We start from the raw sequence: 13,124 nt of genomic DNA on the forward strand, positions 1-13,124 counted from the left end.
GGGGTTCCAAAATAATACCCATTTGTTCAGCTGGGATTCGAGCATACTTGTTAAATAATAGCTTTAAACTCTTGAACTCTGATTTTCCCCTCTAAATTTCTTTCTTAAGCAGCCTTGACATTAGAAAATAGAGGCCTTTTCCACATTGTATGACAACATCACACATATATTATGTCTCTGCTTGCTGTAACACTTCATTGAAACTATATGATGCTTACACTAAATGAATCATTTAAACCACCAGGTTTTCATGGCTGCACCATAACATCGTTTGGAATCTTTCAAGCTGTCATGTGATTTTGTACACACTACACATTTTCCCACAGTTTTGTCTGACACGTTTTATATCCCTCGAGTCCTCGAGACATTGACTAGATGTTAAAACAAGGTTTTGTGGGTTAGAACAATGCCTGACTGTACAACATTTGTTTGTGACATGGTCCAGGTTGAAAAGACTTAAGGACATTTTTTTTATCAAAAACACTTTGAAAAAGTTAAATACAAGTACAATACATTGTGTTTTTCTTTGTCCTGGAGATACCTGGAGAAAGATATTTAAAGTGCAACTACAATTCAGCCTTGCAAAATACAAGTGCTGCATATCAGGTGTAGTTCTGTCCCTCAGAATCAGACAGAAAAAAGCTTTTTTTCTGTAGCCGTTTTTCTGTCTTTTAATCATTTTACAATAATATTCAACAACCATACAAGGAGAAATCCAATGTAAAACGAAGGAAGAGGGATGTTGTCATGGTCACAGGTTATCATTTGTCATTTTTGAGGCAGGTGTGTCTTATATAATGTATATTAAAAATAAAGGACATAGCCATGTAATGGTACTTAAGGTATTCATAATGCTATTTAAAGTATTACAGGTGTGTTTGATACAGTTATAGTGGCTGTATATTACAAACAGTATATATTTGAGACCTAGAAAAAAAAATCATGTTTGTTATTTTTGTTTAATGTTTTATCCCAATCCATAGCATTTCTAACAGTACCTGTATGACATTGTTCCATGCATCTTCAACAGGAACTAGACTAGCTTATTGCATGGTAATGTGGTTTGTGCACATACATGACAGGGCCTTGTGGCCACTCTGTGACGTCTCTGATTGGAGTTTTGAACAAACCACTGCTTGCAAACAAGGTCTACTATGTCAAACTTTTGCTCAGCTCAGGCCCTGTCTGTGGGAGCAATCAAAGGACGCTCTGTGAGACTCATGAGATCACTAACTGAAGTAGTGGAGGCAGGTCACAACATATCATCACAAAGACACATGGAATGCATTCAACATCACACGGTGATGATATCTAACTGTGGCAGAGTATCCAAGGGTGGACTTGTCCTTTAAACTCAATAAAGCTTGACAATGCAAAACATTATTTAGTAACCAGATCAGTCAGGTATGTCTTTGTCATGCTGATGCCCTCAACAGGTGGATTGACTCTGCTTGCCAACAGTCATAAAAGGTTGAAACACCCGCTGTCTTTATTCCCCTAGATCACTGAATCCATTGTCTGAGCTCCTTGTCCAACAACAGCAGTGTCGACGTATGAGAATATGCAGCAGAGTGTGTTTCTGGTGAATTCGTTGTGCACACCTCAGTACTGGAATGACAGCAATCCGACGCAAGAAGGAAGTTTAGAATCAAGACTTGCATACGCACACGGACAGACGGTTGACAGATGCAGAGGTGTGGTTTGTCAACAGGGCTATATTTAGGGGTTGGTGCGGGAGCTTTTGATTATTACTTGCAGTCTAAATAAGATAGGAATGAAAAAACAGGCCTGGTCACTGCTCTGTTGAACTTTCACAGGTGTGAATGCAACCTACATTTTGCGACCTAAACTTTCATACAAGTTTCTGCTATGATGTAACTAGTATTTCATGTTCTGTCCATCTGGTTTATTTGAGTTATTGCTCTTATCCAGAGTGAACAAATGTGAAATTTAGCATTCAGAAACCTCTTCCTGCCAATGAATAAACAATGGCTCCACTAACCAGCGAAAACAAGGTCTGATGCAGTTTCAGGATGTTGTTCGTGGTCAGAGCAAAGATAAGAGCAGGATTTCTTTGATCAGGGTTTTTCCTCTATTTGAATGGACACAAAGAAAATCCTTAAACTGGAATGACAAACTGAGCCTGTTTATGTGTATACAGCACACACTCGACACTCCCGAGCCTTACAGGGTGCCACTGTAACAGTGTTGGCAGGTAGCGCCTCTGCCTTTTTATTTGTGTTGCATTGCAATTAACTTACATATTTAAAACAAAAGGTTGATCCGTCACATGTACATGACTGCACTGCAGGGAACGCTGGTCCGGGACTCTAACAAAGCGTAACATGCATTTTTTCCGTTGTTGATACATGGGAACTTCTGATGATGATTCCTCTCTGTCAGTCAAAACATACCACAGAGAAAAATATGCTCATTCCACTGTGAACTGGAGGGATGTCAGTGTGATAAGCATGCAGTGATCTTCTGCTGAGATAGTTGATTAACTGGAGCAGAAAATGAAATGACAATTTTGACAAATGATTAAACTGAAAGTAATTTATCAAGCTTCTCATTTGATGTCACTTTGGGCCCTGAGAACTTATAACGTGCATTTCCTACAATTTACATACATATTCCAAATATTATTATTATCTGATTAAGGAAGATTATCACTGGGGGAAAAAAAAAAAATCAGATAAAAAAACTTGGAACTCAAGCAGAGGTGCCTGTGCAGAGCCCGCCTTACATCTGCTAAGAGACAATGGAAATTTCTCCAATCGGTCACGAACAAAGACGACTTCTAGATTGTATTGATAAAGATAGCGTGGCTGTGGAAAACAGGAGCACTGCACTATGCTCAAACTGAAGACATGTCATGCTGCGAGCATGCATCTGTCACTACAAAATCCTATAGAGAATCTGGTCATCCAAAAAAGGTAACATTTTGTTGGATTTACTCTGAAATGATTGACTCATTTCAGGTAGGTAGGTAATAACGGGGGCAACTGTCTGTCTGCTTGAACTTACAAGAGGATAATCTCGCCTGGAAGGACATTCCTGTGTTGCCGACCAACGTTCATTACATCACTGTGACCCTGACGCAGACAGAAGTGTAAAAAGGGCCAAAAGGGTGAGGAGGTGTCCTGGGAAAATGACAGTGTAGGAGTTCTGCGAAACATTGATGGGACAGATGAAGATAAAGACAGATTGAGAGACAACTTCCCATTTATCACCACTTCTCCTCCTCCACTGCATGAGAGGTTGGACAGAAAACCCAGCGCTGTCACTCAACTCATGGCAGTTTATCCCCCGCAGCGACACATGAACTTGGAAGTATGACAACCGGGGTTGCATTAGCATGGACGCACACAAGTGCGTACATGCACATAGACACACACCAATGCAAATACGGACAGTGTGCACAATCGTCACTGTCCAAAACGGACATGAACTCTCCAGTGCTAAGGGAGACAAATTGGGATTTGCAATAAATAATTCAAATTTATTGATGTTTAAACAAAGAAAAAGAGAGAAACTTCTGCAGGTATTAGCAATCACACAACGCAGGTTGTTACTTGGTACCTGTTCGATGAAGTGAACGTGCGTTTTACCCTTATTTTAATAAATCTTGGGCCAAATGAAAGTACTATTATTGGATACATTATGTTATTGGCGGGTATGGAAGAAAAACTGGAATGACGCTTAAAAAGAAAAAAATTGTTATAACATTACAACTTAAATGTCATTTAAGATTTTGTAGTCTAACATCTGTTAAATGCCTTATTGTGTTTACGAGAAGAGTTCCCTTGTGATGGAGTATTTATAGCTGCTTAGTGGAAATGATCAACTCAGAGTTCATAAGTAGTAAACTGCAGTAAGGATATATTTTTGGTAATGTAACATGTTTAATTAAAAGGGGCTCTCTAATTATTTTACACATTACAAAAGATCAGTTCACAGGCCCTGGTGGCTCTGGTGGAGCTTCCTCCGGTCCAGAAAATAGCCACAGCCTTGAAGACTTTTTTTTTTTTTTTTTTAATGTAGAGCTCTAAATAAAAAAAACTGGGGATATGGAGTTATAAAGCCATTGATGTTTACCAGACAGGGATGGTCCAAAAAACACACAATACAAACTTGCATTACAGCAGAAGTTTGCTGAGGGTGCAGTTGACTCTATTTTATCTGAGTAGTTGCTGTCAGTGTCAGACTTTAAAATAGGAAGTGTAGGCTCCAGTATTTTTGACCCACACTATGGATTAAAAATCTGGCCTTCATTGCAACAAATTTGATCCTTCTTTTTTTTTTTTTTTTATCTGACACTCATAAACCCCAAACTTTATGTGTCACTATAACGGCTTTTGTAGCACTTTTTTGCCCTTCTTTCCTGCACATTCTGTAACAGTCTTCCCATGTTAACCCCCCCCCCACACACACACACACACAAACACACGCTTACTCCACCTAATTCATACTGCACTAATTCACACACCTATTGTAAATTTTAGCATCTCTGTAGTTACCTCCATTTACTACGTTTACACACAGTCAGTGATCATTTCCAGCCTTGTAAATCTCCTAACAAAGTCTAAACACAACCGTGAGAACCAGACAGAGGAAACCCTCTGATCACACTAGAGTCCACAACCACAGCGATGTTTATTGCCTGGCAACCAAAAGTAATCCCAACTATTAGAGCATAATAAGCCATGCCACACCTTTGCAAAGAGCTTAGGCAGAGGCTGCTCTGAGCCAAACCTCAGTGTTGGCAGGAACCCACAGGCTGACAAGTGTGATTGACACCTCTGCACAACAAATACAATGGAGACAAACGGCAGCCATGACAGTTGGATCAGTTTGAAACCTAGCTGATGGGTAATTCAAAACACCCCTGACAGCTTCACATCACACGTCTTTTGCTTTTACGTTTTGACTATCTGCAAAAAAAATGATGGGAGCTTTGTTTCTTTATTTTTAACCAGCATGTTTCGTATGAAGTAAACAGCTTCCATGAGCACAGACAAACTCGCCACCACCTCTGCAGCCTTAAGGTATTATATTCCAAATACACACACACACACACACACACACACACACACACACACCTGGCTGATCGCCCCTGTCCCAAGGGCCTGCGGAGATAAATGAGCCCATGTCAGACACACACACTGCCAGGGATAATGATGAATTACATATATATTAGCGCACACAGCCTGAAGACTCCCTGCTCTTAGGTACAGCCACACACACAGGCCCCAGATGGATCCAAATTTTCTTGCACCTAAAAATGCAAACACTATCGAAAGAGTTTGAGTCGTGGTCAGCTGGGTTCTTATCACACACACACACACACACACACACACACACACACACACCACACACACACACACACACACACACACACACACACACACACACACACACACACACACACAGGTATTTCCACTTTAGGAGAGCCACAATGCTGAGCTGTGAGCCCGGTGTCAGTCACTTCCTGTCTTAAGGGATCAGAGGTTAAACACTCCTCAGTCCCTTTAACCCCTACCATAGAAATAAAGAGACAGCGAGAAAGAGCAGAAAAATCCCCTCAGTAAGTGAACTGTTTCCCTCTCGTTATCCCTGCCGTCTTTCCCATCGGTTCCCTCTGAGCTACACATGTTCCAAGTAATAGAAACCGCTGGATATTCTACTTTTTAACTGGAAAGTGAAATGCAACCTCAGACCCAAAAAATAGAGGAAGCGATTGACAGACAGAAGAACAGCTTCAAAAATTGAAACCTTTAATCCAAAAAACATTTCTAAGTTCTGAAATGTTAGGATATTTTGCTTTTTTCTGTTTTATACCACTAAAAATTGAAAATATTTGGGTTGTGGACTGCTGCTCGGTCCAAATAATAAGATGTCACCTTGGGCAGTTGGAACTTGTGATGTCTGATTAAGAGAGCTGCAATCAGTCGACTAATCAAACTATTTATAAATCGCTTAAATCGTAATTTTGTTGTGCAAACATGGCAGAAAACATGCCGTATCCAGCCTCTCAAATGTGAATATTTCCCACTTTTCTGTATTATATCATATTAAACTGATTATCTTTGGGTTTTGGACAGACAAAAGCAACACTTAAAGAACTTAGTCTTGGACTTTGAGAAACTGGGGTGAACTATTTTCTTACATTTTATAGACAATTAAAAATACTCTGCAGATTAGTTGATAATGTAAATAATTGTTTTTGTAGCCCTATGATGAGGGTACGTGACAGCAATATTGTGTGTTTAATAAGTGTTGCAGTTACTGTGCTGAAGTAATTTATTTTAATTTCACTATCTCTATATGGTGTGCAGCATACACGGTTTGGTTTGACCAAAATCTTACAAACACTTGATGCCAGCAGAGCAGAGCTGTTGGATTGGATTGTGTGACAATGTACAGGAATTTCTATTTTTCTGGTCTATTAATCTATAAACTATTGTTCAAATCGGACATTTGAAATGTCTCAAATTCACCAAAGTACCTTCACAGAAACTATTTTGTTTTGTTCTGGTCAGATCTTGAAACCTTTCGATGTTGCCTTCACAAAGTCTGTAAGCAAATGTTGCAACTAGTGTTTGCTTTATCAATGGACTGGGTTGCCTCATAGGGTACGTAGGCATCAACACTACAGGATACATTGTCCATGTATCACAAAAGCTCTTGTGAAATCCACTGTACTGTTCCTTTGCTGGTAGGTCACCGTTGGCTCATTTGACCAGTGTCTGGAGTGGTTTTCTGTGCGTGTTCAGGGTTAAGACCTTGAATGTAGAGTCAACATGCACAAAGAATATCGGCTCAGGTGTGTGACCGCTGCTTCCATCGCCTCAGCAGGCCTTCAGCAGGGCTTCCTTGCTAATCCCCCGGCATCACTCAACTGGATCTCAGCTTTAATCTCGCCAGGCCAAAGCTCAGCAGAGGGGCGCTCCAAGCTTTAAACTGAGAACCTGACAGCTAATCTCGGCCACAACACCCCTGGGTAACACTATACCGTCCCAAGGGGAGCAGCCACAATACCCCTGGGCCACAGCAATGAGAGAAAGACCTCCCAAATATTAGACTCTTTAAGAGAGATGTAGAGAAAAAAATGACGGCTCCTTTTTTTGGCTTGAATGCTCACAGCTGTTATGAACACAGGTAACATGCACATTTGTCCATGGACAAGCTGATACAAAGAGACACATACTTGTGTGCTTTCAAAGCAGTTTCTAACGCAGCAGAATTGCCTCACCAGCTGAGTGAGTAAATCCAACACGCCCCAAAACGCCCTCCTTATTAAAGTTACATTTTCATTGTTGTTTGCCTGAATATGAGGACCCATTCAGCACCAACTGGCAGGATGCAGCCTACATTACTCTTAAAGAGGTGGACTGGCTTGTTTCCAGCTGTTTAATAGCATACAATAAGCAGCCAGAGGCTGTCAACTGGACCCATTCCATCTGATAAGTGTATGGTCCCAGACACAATGACCGGCGATCAGATACATGCAGAAAAAACACGTTATATTCATGTTACGGTCATATAGAAGAGGAAATATCTGCTGCGTTGTGTGATGAATTACACAGAACTATACGAACTTGATTTTATCGCAGTAGATCAACTTTATTCTGCAGCAGTGAGAGTTGTTTGTTGACATGGTCTGCATTCCTGCATGATTAACTGCACAGCAAGCAATACATCAGAAATAAACTGAAACAAATGCTTCTGGGAAACAAATGGTTGGCAATCCTAAGGTATACAGTTTGTAGTTAATTGGCTAAACCATGCAAAACCCCCACTATGGTCCTCTGAGTTACCATTAAGTGACAAGTTACCTTAGGCTTAAGTCAAGAGGAAAAAAACCTTTTGTTTCCGACACATCTCTAAAGTCAAACGTACAAATGAAAGTACAAAGTTTGAAGATCATGATGGTCTGTCAGCTACGGGCTCACTCAAGGCAACAACAACAACAACAACAACAACAAACACATGATTAGGACAACCACTGTCAACCCAGCTGTAGCTGTGGCCAGAGACTCTTAAAAAGAAAAAGCTCAAAGTGGGAAAGGGTCACATGTATTACTCCTCATCACCCATGAACATTCTTTTAAAAATATGAATATTTTAATGGAATGTGTGCCTAATAGACAATATGAGAAATAACACAAACACAAAAATACAACAAACGGAGAGAGATGAGATGGTTTTGAAAATGGAGGTTGTAGTTACATACAGCACTGTAGCACGCATCACAGACCATCAGGGTAACTATTTATAGCTAAATGCTTGTTATGATGTGTTAAAATAAAGGAGCATATTTAAAAAACAATCTTGATCCACTTCCTTGTTTTTTTTTTAAGAAAGCCAGTGAATGGATAAAGTGTCAGCTAATGTGTTAATGTATGTCCACATTAAGTTCCTTCAGCTAAAGTCTGGAGCCATTAATACTAAATCAAGCAAATAATATATATAATAGTTCATTTCAATCCTTATAATGTGTGTCTTGGAAAAATACTGTTCCACGAAGAAGATATTAATGCTTAAATATTAATCGAGAGAGAAGAGTAAAACCAAATTCAGGCCAGAAGATGATTTGAACAAAGATGAACAACACATAGGTACACACAAAGACAGACAGGGAGAAATGTGACTTACCACTTCAGTGGGACGGAAGTATTTTGGGTCCACGTTCACATGTACCACTCCTGTCTCTTGGCAGCGGCCAACCTCCTGCTCATCCTTTCCCTCCCACCTGGAGAGACACAAATCTTAGCATAAAGGAAACATTTTCCCACAGCTGCTGGAAGGCTCGGCTGTCTGTTCCTTCATCTCCCTGATTACTTCTTGTGCAGTTTGTTTCTTTAACGACTCGTGCAGACAAAACATGTCACCTGTCTCTTTTTCTGAAATCAACACACCCCTTCACCAACATGTCAGAGTCTTCCAGGACACAAGGGGGAGGTGAATAAGAGGTGAAACAGGGGAGGGGACTGAGATGTGGCATTGAACGGGAGACAGCAGTTTCCACAATATAACTTCTTTCAGACATAGAGCCTGTGAGGCTGCTGGCTTCATCTATCCACGAGTGTTCTGAACGTGGCTCTTTTCAAACATGAACCACTACAGAGAGAGCTGCAATGTGCAATGTGGGATAATCAGAATGCATGAGTGAAAGAATTTGCAAACTTATTTTGAAATTGATATCATATTAATTTTGAACTCTGGAGCCTTTTTCAGTCGGACAGTGAAAAAGCATGATTAAAAAAGTTAGAAATGGAATTTCTATATTAGAGACATTTTGCTGTGTGTATTTAAAACATTTTGCTTGGTTAGCTGGATGAAAGTCAAAACAGGGCATTAGCTGATAGTCTGATGAGTACTGGGCTTTTCTGGGGAGTTCTGTTTTTTGTACCTGACTACAAGGTATAAAGACATTTGTATGGCCTTGTCCCATGTGATGTCATTGTCACCTATCACCTTATCACCTATTTTACTTACTTTTGAATAATAAATGATGTTTCAAACACTAATTTATTTCAGGGGTCCTAAAAAGACACAAACTGTGCATTGAGTATTTCTTTGAGTTCATGCTTTGATTTTCACGTTAATGTGATGGCATTCAAATCTGACTGGAAAAGTGTTATACAAATGTCAGAAGGTACGTCCTGTGTTTGTTGTGACTTTCATGGAAAAGTGACATGGGGGCTTGTTCATGATCCTGACATGTGAAACCGCCAGAACATGTATGGAAATGATCTGATTGTGTAGTATATGTGTATCTATGTGTACTCACACAATGGTCTTCCCCACACGTTTGAAGGCCTTCTCCACAAACTCCCTCACACTGTGCACCTCCCCCGTCGCTATGACCAAATCCTCTGGCTCCTCCTGTTGCAGCATCAGCCACATAGCCTGAAAGAAACAGTGAGACAGGGACAGAGAGGTTAAACCCCTGAGAGATCATAAAGACAGTTCAGCGCTCCACACTGGACCCTGCCCAACTTAGTCCTGACAGACAGGAAGTGAACCTGCGACCTAAGAGCGGGGCATTTGCCCGTACCTCTGTCCTGACGTCACTGCAGGGGCTCATGGGACAAATATCGTGGGAAAGGAGGACAGAGCACTCCCACAGGCCTACTGTGCTGCTGGCACACACAAAAGCACACACGTGGCCATGAATGTGCATGCACCTATGCACGCAAACACCACTGAGATGGCCCAAACAATAATTATACCACAAGTTAGTAGCAAACGTTAAGGAGATGATAAACTTCCAGATATAAAAGTTCAGCAGCATCTAGTTCAGACTTTCTAACTGCACAGTGCAGCCAGTATTATCATTAGCCCATATACCCCAATGAAAGCTGATAGTCTGAGTCCCTTAATGGACCCAGCACTATATTAAACAGCCAACAAGGGCGTCTGTGCGTGGTTCCATAATATTTATAGTGAACCAGAGCCAGCAGGTCAGAGCAACTGACCTCTGGCACGTCTAGCCTGATTAGTAGAGACTCGGAGGGAACAGACAGACAGACAGACAGACAGACAGACAAGACAAGACAAGACAGGGAGATTTTATTGATTCTATTTATTGATTTCATTTCTTATGTATTTGTGCTTTGGATTGTTGGCATACTGTTTGAGCAAAAAAAGAGACAAAAGTATGTTAAAAGCTAAGTTTTTTTTTTTTGTCGATCTGTGTTGCCACTTACAATTAAAAATGTCAACATGTTCTGCGACTCCTCCCTGTTTCACCTTCAATATACTAAATTAGAGATCATAATTCATAAATCATGAAACTTTATACTGAAAACTCAATGCAGACATGACTTCCTGTCGATGCCTCGGTCCTAATGGTTTTGTTGTGCCACAGTTCCAGCTTCTAGTAATCTCAGTAACTGACATTGACGACTCGTTGATGGACAAAAAAAATGTCTAAATAAAGAAATGACGTTTTTGTGCATGGTTCAGTTTAAAATATTTGAATGAGGAATGGTCAAATACTAAACAGATTTAGTGAGCGGATTTGATGAAGAGATAAATGCAAAATGTGCATTACAGACGTTTGGATTCATTTCAAAACTCCTACACTTCATGAAGGTAAGTGACAACTTTTACCTCTTCTGCTGAATGGAAAACTACTTGCGCAATGAAGTTTTAGCCACACTGTTAACCTGCAGTTCTGCTCTGGCCTTTTGTACATGTGTCCAACCACACACTGTCCGTTCTCTACAGCGGAGAGGTGGAGAGGTGAGGAGTGGGTTTCCCCTCTTTCTCTACAGAGGTAACTTATACACTCTGTCCGTTTTGCTCTCTGAGGATGACAGCAGCACAGTTTATGTGCTCTACTTGGATTTGTATTGAATGGTGTGGGTGTGTGTGTGTGTGTGTGTGTGTGTGTGTGTGTGTGTGTGTTCCATTCAGCCACATCAGGATTTTTTATGTGATAGGGTTGGACAGAGCAGAGACTGGCTCTCTCTCCCTCTGCAGTACTACTCATTGGTGTGTCTTTTGCAGAAACACACAAAGAAAAGACTAAAAAGCTGAGTTCCCAGAAGCTTCAATGTTCATTACACCCCACGAAAAAGCACATGACGGAAACATTCTTTTATTCATTTTAGAGAACAAATGTTCTCAGTATATGTCCTAACAATCTATTAGACCTAACATATTAGATTTAAATATTTCATTTGTATAAGTAGACATTTTTGCCATAAAAGTAGTGCTAGAGGAAATGCCAGGGTGCCTCAAAAATATAACAATATGTGCTATGATAGCCATGATTATCAACAGCAAAGTTAATGTGAATCTGCTTCATATTGATCTTCTGGTGATCTTGAATATTTATGTAAGTTTTAATGGCATTAGGGCCATTAGACATTGTATTTGACATGTTTGGGGTTGTGAAAGGAGGCTTTTTTGTGTCCAAAATGGGAAAAAGTTCATCCTCTGGGCAGCAGGAATATGTTAGGTTATACATAATACCAATCTTCTAAAAACTATTTTTAAATTTATTGTATATAGGCACAACATTTTGACCTGTGACAATGGCAGTTAGGGTGGGTCATCCAAAACATTTGGAATGATTTTTTAGGGACAATAAATATTGATTTTTTTAATGTTATGGCAATGATATCCGACTCTGAGCCAATGAGAAAAGACTGCAGGGTCAAGGTAAGGTGTAAAGTACTAAATGTGCAGCTTGTGGCTTTATATAAGCACATGCCTAGCTCTGACACACACACACACACACACACACACACACACACACACACACACACACACAGTGATGGAATGTTCCTCCTCGGGGAGGCGAGGCCATCCTATCTGAGGTTGGTTCAGGGTCAACTGACCGCTCAACGCTGATGGCTCCCCTGAGCCTGACCTCTCACCCTCCGGCCCTGATGAACACAACAGATTCTCACACTGCTACATGAGCCAACGACTGCATCTCAGTGGATGACTGACAGCAGGACAAATGCCATCAGAATCTGTGCTGCCAATTTTTTCTACATTTTGTGTTTGTCAAATCAATAGGACTTTTACATTATTTTACAATACCAAGTGCATCGTTGCATGCATGAGATAATCAAAACTGGGACGCACTCATAGAAAAACAGCCTCATAGTGCTACAAGAGGTCTACAACTGCACAGGGCACCTTTAAGGAAACACAAGGATACAAATAACATGCATGGAAAAGAATTTTTTTTTTTTTTACCATAAATGATAAAGCAAAGCCGGATTTCATGTAAGAATACATATTACTAATCCTAAAAATAAACATCAATTAGCTGGTTAATGCACTTACAAATTCACAATACATCAACTTTATTTCTATACTTTTTCTTAACGCAGGTTGTTGATGACATTAAAACACGGAGAATCGGCGAGCATATAAAACCACAATTAATTGTTTTTACAAGTAAAACGGCAAAGTAATGAGACATTTCCGCTTCGCTGCCGTTCTCTGTAATATCTGATGGTAAAAGGAATATCTGAGTTTTGGACTTTTAGTCAAATAAAACAAGCAACGTATAGAAATTGTTATGGTGCATTTTTTTTCCCCACAATTTTTGGGCCCTTTTCTTTTCTAGAAAAAAAAAAAAAAAAATCATTACT

General features: G+C 40.2%; 1 protein-coding gene across 1 annotated transcript in view; it reads right to left on the reverse strand.

Moving 5' to 3' along the window:
• gmds (GDP-mannose 4,6-dehydratase) overlaps positions 1 to 13,124 on the reverse strand; it is a 172,176-nt gene that overhangs the window by 31,881 nt on the left and 127,171 nt on the right. Inside the window, exons 8-9 of the mRNA XM_032525892.1 lie at positions 9,797 to 9,915; positions 8,659 to 8,755 (exon numbers count right to left, since the gene is read on the reverse strand). Coding sequence (XP_032381783.1) covers positions 8,659 to 8,755; positions 9,797 to 9,915 — 216 coding nt within the window. The remainder of the gene's footprint in view (positions 1 to 8,658; positions 8,756 to 9,796; positions 9,916 to 13,124) is intronic.

This window comes from Etheostoma spectabile, chromosome 9 (genome assembly GCF_008692095.1).
Source record: "Etheostoma spectabile isolate EspeVRDwgs_2016 chromosome 9, UIUC_Espe_1.0, whole genome shotgun sequence".
NCBI lineage: Eukaryota > Metazoa > Chordata > Actinopteri > Perciformes > Percidae > Etheostoma > Etheostoma spectabile.